Source organism: Mustela lutreola, chromosome 1 (genome assembly GCF_030435805.1).
Source record: "Mustela lutreola isolate mMusLut2 chromosome 1, mMusLut2.pri, whole genome shotgun sequence".
NCBI lineage: Eukaryota > Metazoa > Chordata > Mammalia > Carnivora > Mustelidae > Mustela > Mustela lutreola.
In genome coordinates, this window is record NC_081290.1 from 67,605,728 (window position 1) to 67,619,499 (window position 13,772).

The following is a 13,772-nucleotide window of genomic DNA, read 5'->3' on the forward strand; positions in this document are numbered from 1 at the left end:
AAAAACTTAAACTAGTTTAACGAATGAAGATAAAGAGGACTTCCGTGTCCTTGCATCCAGAATCTCGAAGTTTCTTTCTCTGTGAGAACTCCCTCTCTGCTCAAGGTAGGCATCGTCCTGACCTGTGGCTGTCTTTCCCACTTCCTGACCACGGGCGTTTTGTGTTGCTCCAGAGTACTTCTGGGGCAGAGATTACTTGTATTCCATGCCAGCGTTTGTCCTGCCCTTCAGACTACATGCTCTGTCTCCTTGCCATCGGGTGTGACCCATATGCCTGTTAGTGGGATGCGTGCTCAGGTGGTGTGTGTCGTGTCCAGGGCAGGACTCTATCTTGCCCTCCAGTAGGAACCCTCCTTTTGAACTCTGCACTTGAAGCTGTGTCCTGGAGGATTGCACGACGTGTCGGGAGCACCCCAGTCCTGGAGAGGCTGCATGAAGCATGTCCAGCCAGCTGAAAATACTCCCCTCAGAACATGAAAGAGAAATAAACTTTGTTCTTCCAGCCGTTGTCTTGTTGGGTCTTTTGTGACTGTGGCTTAGCTTTGTACTTCAATCCATGCACCTTTAAAACTACATTGAAAAGTGAGTTCAGGGCGCCTGGGTGGCTCAGTGGGTTAAGCCGCTGCCTTCGGCTCAGGTCATGATCTCTGGGTCCTGGGAACGAGTCCCGCATCGGGCTCTCTGCTCAGCAGGGAGCCTGCTTCCTCCTCTCTCTCTCTCTGCCTTCCTCTCTGCCTACTTGTGATCTCTCTTTCTCTCTCTCTGTCAAATAAATAATTAATTTTTAAAAAAAGAGTTCATTTCACTTAAATTTTTTTTTGTCATTTGATGGGTCAGTAATGTGGTTGAAAGCTTTTGGTAATTATGAGGGAGGAGTTTGCAGGGCGGCCCAGGGTTACCAGCTGACCCGTGGCCATGTCCAGCGCTATATGGAGGAGTCATCACGTGTTATTAGAAGATGTCTCTGATTTGTCTGAGTAGCTATAGAAATCAAATAACGTTTTCTGGTACAATTGTTTTTTATTTTAGTAGCTTAGATGTGAATTTGGTTTTCCAGTAAAAGAAAAATACATATATATGTGTGTGTGTGTGTGTGTGTGTGTGTATTTATATATATGTGTTTATAACATGTACATATATGTATGTGTGTATTTTTTTTTTAAGATTTTATTTATTTATTTGACAGATCACAAGTAGCCAGAGAGTCAGGCAGAGAGAGAGGGGGAAGCAGGCTCTCTGCTCAGCAGGGATGCTGAGGCAGATGCGGGGCTTGGTCCCAGGACCCTGAGATCATGACCTGTGCCGAAAGCAGCGGCTTAATCCACTGAGCCATCCAGGCGCCCCGTGTGTGTGTATATTTTTACAGACATTACAAAGTAATACAGTTTGAGACCCCAACGGAAAATATTCATGAAAATCCAGTTCATTAATGTGAAGGGTGTCTTTATCCCACCATCCAATAGAAATCCTTGCGATTTCAAGGACAGATAACATAAAATTAAATGACTAAGCAGATCTGTCTCGATTATGTTCATTATAGTCAAGAGTATGATGGATAAACATGTATTATTTTTATTTCTATGAAATAAACATAAAATCCTTAGGTCCAGTCACTTGGCAAGCCCCTCCAGGTGTTGGATGTCAATCCCTACTGCCCTCGTACAAGCCTGCCTTCCTTCTCACTCGGATTTTGGCAGTGGCTTCCTCATTGCTGTTTGCCTTCATTATTGCCCCTTGTCTTGCCTTCATGCCTTTGCTAGAACTAGCTCAGCTCTTGTCCCTGCCCTCTGCAGATTCACCTACAGAAACATCCCATGTACTCAGAGAGATCCCTGCTTGCCCTGTTCAGTCTTGTTTTTTTGTTTTTGTTTTTTCTTTTTTTCCCCAGTCTTCTGCCCCACCACCTCCCTCTCTTACTTTACACCCTAGTCAGATTTGGCTGCAACCTCCAAACATGACATTTTCCAGTATCATCCTCTACTTAATACTTTTCTTTCTCTTTAATTCAGTTCAGTGGTGAGCAGCATTTTACAAGGTCCTGCTCAAAATACTTTTTGTGGGGTACCTGGGTGGCTCAGATAAGTGTGTGCCTTTGGCTCAGGTCATGATCTCAAGGTCTTGGAATAGAGTGCCATGTTGGGCTGCTGGCTCAGTGGGGAGCCTGCTTCTCCCTCTCCCTGCCCACCCTGTTCCTGCTCTCTCTCAACTCTTTTTAAAAAACTCTCAAAATGCTTGAGAGAGAACGCATGGGTGAGGGGAAGGGCAGAGGGAGAGGAAGCAGACCCTCCCATCCCCTGCTGAGTGTTGGACTGAATGTGGAGCTCCATCTCAGGACCCCGAGAACATGACCTGAGCCTAAATCAAGAGTTGGGTGCCCTGCTGACTGAGTCACCCAGGCCTGTTGCTCAGAACACTGCCACCAGCATGCCTTTTTAATGTGAACTGCACTGCGTTCGCCTGCAGCTCCAGTGAGCACACTGAGATGGACGGCTTGTTTGGGTGGACTTCTAACTGCTGGTGTGCTTCCAGCTATGAGGCGGGCTGAGCTGCTCTCCTTGAATGCTGCCACAGCTGGACTCACCTGTGGATTCCTCTCATGGATGTGTAAGAGCTTTCTACACACAACACATATTGAAGGACTTTTTTTTTTTTTTTAAGATTTTATTTATTCGATGGAAAGAAAGCATATGCAGTAAGAGCAGCAGAGGCAGAGGGAGAGGCAGTCTCCCTGCTGAGCAGGGAGCCTGATCTAGGACTCGATCCCAGGACCCCAGGATCATGACCTGAGCCGAAAGCAGACGCTTAACCAACTGAGCCACCCGGGGGCCCCTTGAGGGACTTCTTTTATATATGTTGTAAATATTTTTCTCGATACTTTGGGAGGGTTTTTTTGTTTTGTTTTGTTTTTTGTAATAGTTAGGAAATTCTTTTAAACAAAACGAAAATAATCCCACATTTAAAAAATATTTTCTTTAAATGCTTATACACACAGGTAAGTAGTGAAAGGGTTCATCTGCACGTTGTTTTCTTAGTTCGGACTTAATGCTGTGTTTGTTGAATTCTCCCCTTGTTACTAACCCAAGCTATAAACTTAGTTTTTCCCTTTTATGTTTTTGTCCATTTCTTTCTGTGACTAATTCTAGCTTGCATATGTGGCTGTGCTGTGCCATCCAGACCCCTTTCCGCCTGCAGTGGGGTTGACTGACGTCTTCTTGCAATGATACTGTACGGGAGCATCCCCTTCACTCAGTCCTTCCATCCCCCCATCAACTTCCTGTGGGCGAAGCTCAGTCTGGTTCCCGGGAACCTGATCTGCTACAGTTGTTGCCAGGAGTGGTCTGAGCACACAGTGTTGTGGTATTTGACTGGCACTGATGACCATCATAGGTGGTAGGCAGACTAGGACTGGCAGCAGTGCAGTTGCAACTTTGGGGATGGATGGTGTGGCAGACAATGGTATTGGTGGCTGTGGCTAAGAATAATAAATCCTTAGGAAAAAGACAAGGGCTGGGCGCCTGGGTGGCTCAGTGGGTTAAGCCGCTGCCTTCGGCTCAGGTCATGATCTCAGGGTCCTGGGATCGAGTCCCGCATCGGGCTCTCTGCTCGGCAGGGAGCCTGCTTCCTCCTCTCTCTCTCTCTGCCTGCCTCTCTGCCTACTTGTAATCTCTGTCTGTCAAATAAAATAAATAAAATCTTTAAAAAAAAAAAAAAAAAAAAAAAAAAAAAGAAAAAGACAAGGGCTGAGAGTGATTAGCGGTTAAAGGCTAAATGTGGTAATCAGGGGGCTTCCCTAGTAGTCTACAAAGAGACCACTCAGCCAAAGACCAGTGCTTAGTCCTGATACTTGGAGAGCTCTAGAAAAGGTTGGCTTCTCAGCCTAGGCAGGTGTGCTACCTCAAGGTCAGGGCCTTGATCAGGAAGAGGGACCAGACCCTGAGATCTGTCATGGGAACATGTGGATCGGCATGTTCAAATCCTGAATCCCAGATGCCTCTGGGGCATGCAGAAGTGTCTACTCTGTTAAGGCAGTGTCTCATTTTCCCGCCATTGCTGAAGACCGTACGGGATGCTTGTTGTAGAAGGAGGAATTTTTGCCGCCTCTCCTGGCCATAAGTCAGCAGCCTAGCCAAGAAGGGCCAATTGGGCCTGTTGAAGCCCATGAGACATGTGCCAGTCAGGTGAAACAAACCATAGGGTAATTTGAACAGGGAAAGGTACAGCATGTTAGCTAGTAAGGGGATTAGCTACCAAGGAGTAAAGAACTATACACAGTAAAGCAGACAGAGCAGCTCCCTGAGGTAGAGGGTTGAAGGAATAAACAGTGGGAATGACTTGCATTTCATGCACTAGTCTGTCACCTACTGTCCCAGTACAAGCACCTGGGGCTCTCAAGTGGCCATAGGTGGGGTGGAGGCCTCGCCTGGACCCAACGATTGCGCTCGCACTCACCAAGGCTGATCTAGTTACTGCCTCTGCTGAGTGTCCAACCTTCCAACAACAGACCAAATACCATAGTAATAGCATCCTTTGAGGAAACAGTCACTTGGTGGCAAGTTGATGACACTGAACCTCTTATCCCCCTAAGGGTGCATTGATCCATTCCAGGCATGGCTTTCCCTTTCCCGTTTGCAGGGCCTCAGCCCTGTGATCCAAGGCCCAGAGCCTTTGATCCACTAACAGTCCCACAAGCATTGCATTGGACTTGGGCACCCACTATACAGCAAAGGAGCTGCAGTGGGCACGTGACTATGGGACCCAAGGGTTCCCTCAGCTACACACCCAGGAACACCACCCCAACGGAGGAACCTGTAGCAGGTGCAGCGTGGAGGAGTTCCCTCCAGAGGGTGGTGTCCCCAGTATGTGTTATTAAGGGGCCTATACAAATCAAAAGGGCGATGTGAGAGTGGTCCGGCTTATCATCACTTCCAGGGCTCCAGTCAATAAATCTGTCTCCCCCAATACCTCTGGGTTCTGCAGAATGAGACTTTACTGTCAGAGGGGAAGTCCCCCGGGGATACAGGAAGAATACCATTTAAATTGAAGCTGCAGCAGTTGCCTTGTCTTTTTAATAGTCTTAGGCCAAGAGACGTAGGCAGGGCGTGTGGTCCGCACCTTGCTTGGGATGCGTCCTGGTCATCAGAAGTCAGGGTTGCTGTTACATGATGGTGCAGGAGAGCATGCACTTGGTCACCTCTGTCCTCTGTCCAAATCTCATGGCCAGTGCAGTGACCATGGTGGCCAGGAGCTTACACCTCTCAGGGATGAGAGGTTTGGGTAACTCCATCGGTCAGGTAAGCCACCTAGACCAGCAGAGGAGCTATGCTGGGTTGAGGGGATTCTAGAATGTGCATTAGAACAGGGACACGAATCTTCTTTATAGCTTTGAGACTTGCTGCTGTGACCAGGGAATGCAGGTCATCCCATTAACCTTCCCTTTAAAAGTTTCCCCCAGTCAGAGGCCCACCAGAATCCTGAAGGAGCTGCTTTCAGAAACGTATCTGCAGCAAGTGGTTGGGAGTGGTGCGGTACAGCAGAGGACGGCATTGAGCCCTGTGGATGCCCAGGCTCCTGCACTAGGACTAAGCTATTCGTCACCCCACCGGCTGGGAGTGTCTGCCTGTCTGCTCACAACACAGCCTCTCTGGGTGGCTGTCTCGGCTGCACATTCCTTTCCCGGGGGCAATCGACACAATGACTGCTTGGTGCTGGCTTATAAAGTCCCGCCCCCTTGACCCACTGGGGAATAACTCTACAGGCCACCCAGGTCGCAAGCAGGCCTCTGAAATGACTCCCGGTCCTCCTGTCATGCTCTTGTACACGTTGATCCTGAGAGCACTCCCCCAATAACCTTTCCAAATGCAAACCACTTCAGAGTCTGCCTCCTGGGGACCAGGCCTGTGCCACTGGGTGTGTATAACATACATACAAAAATGGGGAGATTCAGTCATGGGTTGCAAAAATGAGATATTTTCACAGATTCTGCATCTACAAGGCAGCCAATAAAGCTCTAAGTCATTCTTTTCAGTGGTTGTGTGCTTCATGGTGTAGATGTTACATAATTGAATCATCACCTTCTCTCGATTGGTATCTGCTTTGCTTTCAGTCCTTTGCGGTAAACCAATACACTGCCATAGATGTTTTAGTTTAGACCTATTTACTGTTGCATATGTTTCTATGAAACAGCCAATAATGAGGTTGTTTGGTTAAATGATTTATATACTTCATACCTTTGTTTTTATTGAGGTTACACACACACACACACACACACACACACACTCTACACACAAAACACATACATTCTGAGTTTATAACTCTACATTTCACAAACCGAGCACCCCTGTAACCTTCACGCAAATCAAGAAACAGAACATTAGTAGCAGCCTGGAAGCCCGTCTTTGCCCTCTTTGGGGCAGTCCTCTTGCAAATTATCACAAACGATGCATGTTTTAAATTTCAATAGGTGTTGACAGTTTGCTTTCCACGAAGATTCTAGCTATTCACATTTTTTTTCTTCAAGATTCTATCTCTTTGACAGAGATCACAAGCAGGCAGAGAGGCAGGTTGAGAGAGAGGAGGAAGCAGGCTCCTCACTGAGCAGAGAACCCGATGTGGGGCTCAATCCCAGGACCCTGGGATTATAACCTGAGCTGAAGGCAAAGGCCTCAACCACTGAGCCACTCAGGTGCCCCTAGCTATTCACATTTTTACCAGCAATGCCTGAAACTACATCTGTCCATTTCTGGTTGGTTCCCTGACCACCAGTGAGTTTGAGTATTATATCATGTTTCTTGGATTTGCTAATTTGTGTACTGCTTCTTCCTATCTTTTGCTAATTTTTAAAAATTCAATTGTCTTTTTTTTTTTTTTGCCAGTGTTTAAGGACTCTCTGTAAAACACAGATATCATCCCTTTATCATGTTTCTTCCAAACGGTTTTCCCAGTGTGTTCTGCTCTTTCAGAAGCAGTGCTGCTATCCCTATTTATTAATCTGTTGTTTTCTACTGAATTGAGATGCCATCTTTGTTCTGTAGTAGCATCTCATAAAGCCTTGGGTCAGTTTCTGCATTGTCTGTTCTGTTCTAGAAATCTTTTGACTCTTCCTATTTGAATACAACGTGAATTTGATTGCAGGGGCTAAAGAGTATGTTCTGATAATCCAGCAAGGCGAGCCTTTTATTGGTTTTTAACTTACCTTTTGTATCTGTTTTCAAATATTTAATATTTCATATGCACTTTGACATTTTTTTCAATTGAAAGAGCTCTATAGGGTCTCTAATTGGAATTGTATTAAAATTGTTTTTGGAAGAATTGGACATTTTGTGCCCATTTGGATGCTATGTCTTTTCATTTGTAGAGATCTAGTTTTATGCCACTTTATGAGATTTTAACTTTTCATCATTGAGTGCCTCATGCCTTTTTGTTAAATTTATCCTTTGTTCTTTCTACTGCAAAGATTCCCGCTGTTTGCATTTCTTGGTTGTTATTGTTGCTGTAGAGAGAACATAAATCACAGTGCTAAGAGCACGAACACCTGAGTCATGTTGCCTGGGGTTGAATGTGGTTCCATCACTTACTGTTCAGCCCAGGCTTATTAATATTAAAACAAAATTTAAAAGAGAGGTTTGTATTAATGATTCTTTACCGAACCTCTAATTGTTCCATTGCAATATTATTCATTATAGGAATTTCCTCAAACCTTTAATACTTTCAAGGTTTCCACAAAATGTTGAACTTGGGTTTTCAGACTCCAGTATTCCAGTGGAAATATCAAGTAATAATTCTAATAAATGTGTCATGATTATGTGGCTCTGTCTCCAGATAATTTGAAGATCTGTTACATAAATATTTATTGCAATGGTAGTATACATTTTGGGTCTGAATATTATTTCACTGTTTTACGTAAGTAAATAATGAGTAAGTGACATGGTTGTAGAGGCCACTTTCAATGTTTAGCTAATTATATGACTTAGATTCAATGTTTCTTTAATGCATGTTTCCTTTTTGTGTTTTTAGAAGCTGCAGAAGTGGTAAACAGTTCCTGTAATGAGTATAGAGTACTTCTTGAAAATGAGAATCAATCACTGAAAAAAAGGGTAAATCATTGCAAATATGATTAATTCTAAATAACTTTCACTCGTTCAGCACATGCTTATTAAGTGTCTAATGTATGCTAGGCACTGTGGCTACCACGCTTCAGAAAATCAAGAATGGAGTTCTTCTCTGGGAGCTCACAGTTGAAATTGCTGGATGGGGGAGGGAAAGACACAAAAGTGCCATGACCCCACAGGATGGTGCATTGGGTGCCATGGTTGGGGTCAGTCCCAAGGACAGTAGGTAGGAGAGACCACTCACCCAGTTTTTGTGCTCTTTTTTTTTTTTCTGGTGGGAGGGGGGAGCGTAGTCTGGGAATCCTCCTGAAGTGTGAAAATTCTGCCTGAGTTGACATCTACAGGATGATCAGGAGTCCCATCTTTAGAGAGTGGGAGGGGACTTGGCAGAAATGTTTAGGTTAGGAAGAAAGCTGGGGCTGTGGGACAGCTGAAATGCAGAGAAGTTTCAGAAGGAAATGGACACAACTCTCCATGGGTGAGCTGTGTAGTGTGGGCCTGAGGGGAGGGGAAAGAAGAGGTCATCTTACCAAAGGCCTTGTACGGGAGACACAGTGGCCAAGAGAATAGGTTCTGGGGCCAAAACTGCTTGTGTTCAAAGCCTCGCCTAGCTCAGTCTGACTGAAACTCCCTGTGGTAAAGTGGGGATGGCAGGATCCACCGCGGGGTTAACAGGATCATGGTTTGCCCTGAAGCTGGGGGAGAGGCCAGCAAGATTTTTCTCTCAGCGCTTCTCTGGTGTGGCCCTCCCATCATCGGCTCACCAATGTTTTGCTGCTTTTCTCACAAAAGAATTTCGAAAAGCCCATATACCTCATGACATATATTTTTAAAAGATTTTGTTTATTTGACAGAGATTGAGAGAGCACAAGCAAGGGGAGGGGCAGGCAGAGGAAGAGGGAGGAAAAGACTCCCAGCTGAGCAGGGAGCCTGGTGCAGGGCTCCATCTCAGGACCCTGGGATCATGACCTGAGCCAAAGGCAGACACCTGACAATGAGCCACCCAGGTGCCCCACCTCATGACATTTTTAAGTCGATATTTAAAATATTCAGAACGAGTTTGAAATGTTTCACAGTATATAATTCCTGGTGTATTGACATTTAAAAATGATTACATTGTCATTAAAATAAAACCCCTAGAATCTAAATACTGTACTCTGGTAGCTTAATACCCACAAGCATCCCTTTAAAAACAACATGAGCAAGATATTCTTCAGCAATCTAGATTTTTGTATTTCCTTTTTGCTCTTCAAACTCCTTTTCTTGTATCCTCTTCTGCAGAATTATTAACATAATATAACTTTACGCTTGGAAGTCTTTTCTTGAAACCATGTAATATTTCTCTGTAATTAAAACGGGAGTATAAACTTAAATTTTCTGTGACCATATGCCAAATACTGAAACATTTTCCTCTGAAATTATTTTTAAAATTAATTAATATACATTTGTTTAAAACAAATACAACACAAATCTGAAAAATAAGCTCTTAATATACATTTTATTCTAAATGAATATAGTAATGAGATGGGTAGAGATTCTTTTTTTTAACCCTCGGTTTGTGAATTTATAAATGAATATTGCAGAGTACTAGATCAAGACAGGAAGAAGATTGCTGTTGAGCTATAGTTTTAAAAATGTTAGTAAACAGAGGAACATATTATCAAATAGTTGTGGTGATTTCATTTGTTCTGTAAGTGGCCTTTACCTGGAAGTTGTAAATCACTCCTCTTGAGTGTTGGGCGCATCTGAAACATCCTCCCATCCATGGCACCTATCGTTACGTACTCCGGGTATGGCTAGAGACTTCTGGGACTCCTGTCTACTCCAGCCCTTGGTTCAGATACGCACTTCTACCTGGGCTGAGAAAAATTACTGCTCTAGAAGCTACTATATTGTTTCCTTCGAAAGTTTGATCACAGATAATGTGAAGCTGTGTCCCCACTTTACCTTAGACAAAGCTTACCAGAAATTAGTTTGGTTTATAGATATGTCTTAAGAATCTACATTCTAGTGAAATATTTCATGTTTTTCTACAGAATCTGAATTCCTCTACAAGCCAGGCATCAGGTGTGTCCATCAAGCTCTGTCTTCCCACCTCCAGTATCAGACTCACAGATCAGCCATCAGCTGACCAAAAGCAGAAGAACATCAGCTCATTGGCTCCTCCCAGTTGTTTCATTCCACAGTGTAACCAAGAGGCTTTGGTCCTACAGAAAACAGAGTGTAAAAGAAAGCATTTCCTAAAGGAAAATAAAAATAATGAAGAGAAAGAAATGCCTATGAATCTTAAAAGAAAATGTAGTACATGTCATTTTTCAGGGAAAACAAGTAAACATGTGGCATTGGAAGAAGGTGTTGATGAGGTTGAAGCCCACTTACACTGTGGGAATGCAAGGGCATGTGGAGACCATTTTTGTGACATTAGGTATTTGGATGATTTGGAGAAAAGCCAGCTGGTTGAGATGCTCAAACAGGCAGTGGCCATGGTCATAACGCTGATATATGAGGATGGTTCAACCCAGCTAAGAGCTGAGCAGGTTAGTGAACAGTGTTTGGTTTTGTTATTTCTTTGGCACCATAAAAGAACCCCGTTTTCTTAGTGTCTGATTTGATAAGAGAGCTATGAATAAGATTTGAAGCCCCTCCTCCCCCCTCCCGCCCAGGGCTGAGTGACTGGTAATGCATAGTTCTATTCAGATTTTTAAGAAGCTGCCAAAATGTCTTCCAGAGTGGGGATGCCTTTTTAAGCATTCCAGCAGCAACATGCCAAGGTTCCAAGCTCTCCACCTTCTTGCCAATCCTTGTCTGTCTGGTTTTAGCTGTTCTAGCGGGTGTGAAGTGCTATTTCACTGTGGTTTTAAATCGCGTTTCCCTAATAACTAATTACCTTGAACATCTTCTCATGTGCTCTGTGGTGAAATGTCTGTTCAGATCTTTTGCCCATTTTTAAATTGGGTTATTTGTGTCTTATTTTGGATCTGTAAGCCTTCTTTCTATATTCTTATATGAGTCCCTTGTCAGGTCTGTGATTTGTAGATCCCCAAATCTGTGGCTTATTTTTTTCAATTTCTTACTCATGTGTTTTGAAACACAAAATTTTAAAAATCTGATGAATTCCAATTTACCAACTTTTTTTTTAAGATTTTATTTATTTGACAGACAGAGATCATAAGTAGGCAGAGAGGCAGGCAGAGAGAGAGGAGGAAGCAGGCTCCCTGCTGAGCAGAGAGCCCGATGCAGGGCTCGATCCCAGGACCCTGGGATCATGACCTGAGCCGATGGCAGAGGCTTTAACCCACGGAGCCACCCAGGCGCCCCTTACCAATTTTTTCTATTGCTTGCACTTTTGTTTTATATTTAAGAATGCTTTCCCTATCCCAGGTCTTAAAGATTTACTTCTGTATCTTTTTTTTTTTTTTTTTCAAGATTTTATTTATTTATTTGACAGACAGAGATCACAAGTAGGCAGAGAGGCAAGCAGAGAGAGAGAGGAGGAAGCAGGCTCCCTGCCGAGCAGAGAGCCCGATGTGGGGCTTGATCCCAGGATCCTGGGATCATGACCCCAGCAGAAGGCAGAGGCTGTAACCCACTGAGCCACCGAGGCACCCCTACTTCTGTTTTCTTTTAAGAATTTATGGTTTTCAAAAAAAAAAAAAAAAAAAAAAAGAATTTATGGTTTTCACTCTTCCGTTAAAATCTGTGGCTCGCTTTGAGTTCATTTTTGTGTGTGGTGTGAGGTAAGGGGCACAGACCAGCCTCTTGTGTGTTGAAATTTATTTATTTATAATAGAATAGGGGAAAAGAGCACATGTGTGCACACGTGTGGGGGTTGGAGCAGAAGGGGAGAGAGAGAGAAAAAAAGAAAGAATCTTAAACAGGCTCCAGACCCAGCATGGAGCATGATGCAGGGCTCAGTCTCACAGCACTGAGACCATTACCTGAGCCGAAGTCAAGAGTCAGATGCTTAACCGACTAAGCTACCCAGGTACCCCCTGGTAATATATTTTTTTTTAGAAAAAGATCAGTTTTACATGTTCACTGAGAGTGTGTAGAAATACAATTGATGTTATGTTTTAATCTTGTTTCTTGCAACCTTGCTAAACTCTCATATTGGTTCTAGGAGTTTTTTGTTAATTCCTTTGGGTTGTTTTTTTTTTTTTTAAAGATTTTATTTATTTACTTGAGAGAGAGATAGTGAGAGAGAGCATGAACGAGGAGAAGGTCAGAGAGAGAAGCAGACTCCCCATGGAGCTGGGAGTCCGATGCGGGACTCAATCCCGGGACTCCAGGATCATGACCTGAGCCGAAGGCAGTCGTCTAACCAACTGAGCCACCCAGGCGTCCCAATTCCTTTGGGTTTTTATGCAGACATTTGTGTCATGTGTAAATAGGGATGGTATAGTTCTTAATTTCTGATTTATATGCCTTTTATTTCCTTTTCCCATTGTGTTACACTGGCTAAGGCTTCTGCTATGATGTTGACTAGGGAGGAGACCAGATTTGAAGAGTAAGATCATGGGTTTGGTTTTTGGCCTTGACTGTCATTAAGAGAGCTGTTTATTTACAAATTTAATTGCAGACCTTTTGTCTCTGTTTAATTGTAAGACATACCTTTCTTGAATAAATACATTGTGTTTAATTTGGAAACTATTTGTATTCACAGGCTCTGGTTCCCTCTGTTAAAGGAATTGCAGTGTTACTACAGAGCCATGTAAACAGCAGTGGTCTTCTGGAGGTCTCAGCCTCTGACAGTGTCCTGAGGGAAGGCTCCACACTCCATGAGCAGTATATCTACCTTGAAACAGAGCAGTCCTCCACTGGGGGCCGAGAGCAAGAAGCATATAATCAGTTTGCCAGGTCAGAAATCTCCCACTGCCTTACTTCCTGCGTACATGTCTGCTTCATTGGGTTCAATTGAAAGCCTCCCAAGCTCAAATTATTTAAAATTTAGAAGTTTTGTGTGGGTACGTGAAAATAAAATGGATCTAAATGACAGAAAGCTCTGCACACACTGGCCTGCTTTCCCTCAGAGAGCTTCTGGAATAAAGGGTCTGTTCTTTCATGGGAGCCCCTCCTGGATTTGAAACATCTCAATGAGAAGTTAGTAAGAAAAGGTTGGTCCCAAAGCCTGAAGATCTGCTGCTGTGACCATAGTCCCAAATGATTTTCCTTATCTCACTGCCTTATAGTGTTAGAAAGTAAATTGTCCTCAGTACCACATAATTTCATGTTAGTTTCAAAGCTTCATCCTGTGGAAATAGTTAGGATATAGCTCACTTGGATCTGCCCCTTTAGAATGGGACAATTTTTAAAAAGATTTTATTTATTTATTTGACTGAGAGAGGGAACATAAGCAGGGGGAAAGGGAGAAGTAGGCTTCCTTTGGAGCGGGGAGCCCAACGTGGGCTCGATCCCAGGACCCTGGGATCATGACCTGAGCAGAAGGCAGCCACTTAACAACTGAGCTACCCAGGAGCCCCTAGAATGGGACAATTTTAGAATGAGCAGGATGTTTGAGCTGCCGCGTTGTGATCCTGAAAAGCCCTGTTGTGGATTCCAGCCTCTGCCCTCCTCACAGCTCTTAGCAGGAGTTGTCAGCCTGAAGGGGTTTCTGTCTTGGGTGGGGACATCCACTTCCGGCCTGCCCAGCCCTCTGAGTCCCAG

At 43.9% G+C, this 13,772-nt stretch overlaps 1 protein-coding gene across 1 annotated transcript in view; it reads left to right on the forward strand.

Moving 5' to 3' along the window:
* The window catches only part of POLN (DNA polymerase nu), a 160,226-nt gene that overhangs the window by 22,965 nt on the left and 123,489 nt on the right, over window positions 1–13,772 (forward strand). The window contains 3 exon segments of the mRNA XM_059166889.1: window positions 8,014–8,093; window positions 10,145–10,645; window positions 12,772–12,965. Of these exon segments, the coding sequence (XP_059022872.1) occupies window positions 8,014–8,093; window positions 10,145–10,645; window positions 12,772–12,965 (775 nt within the window).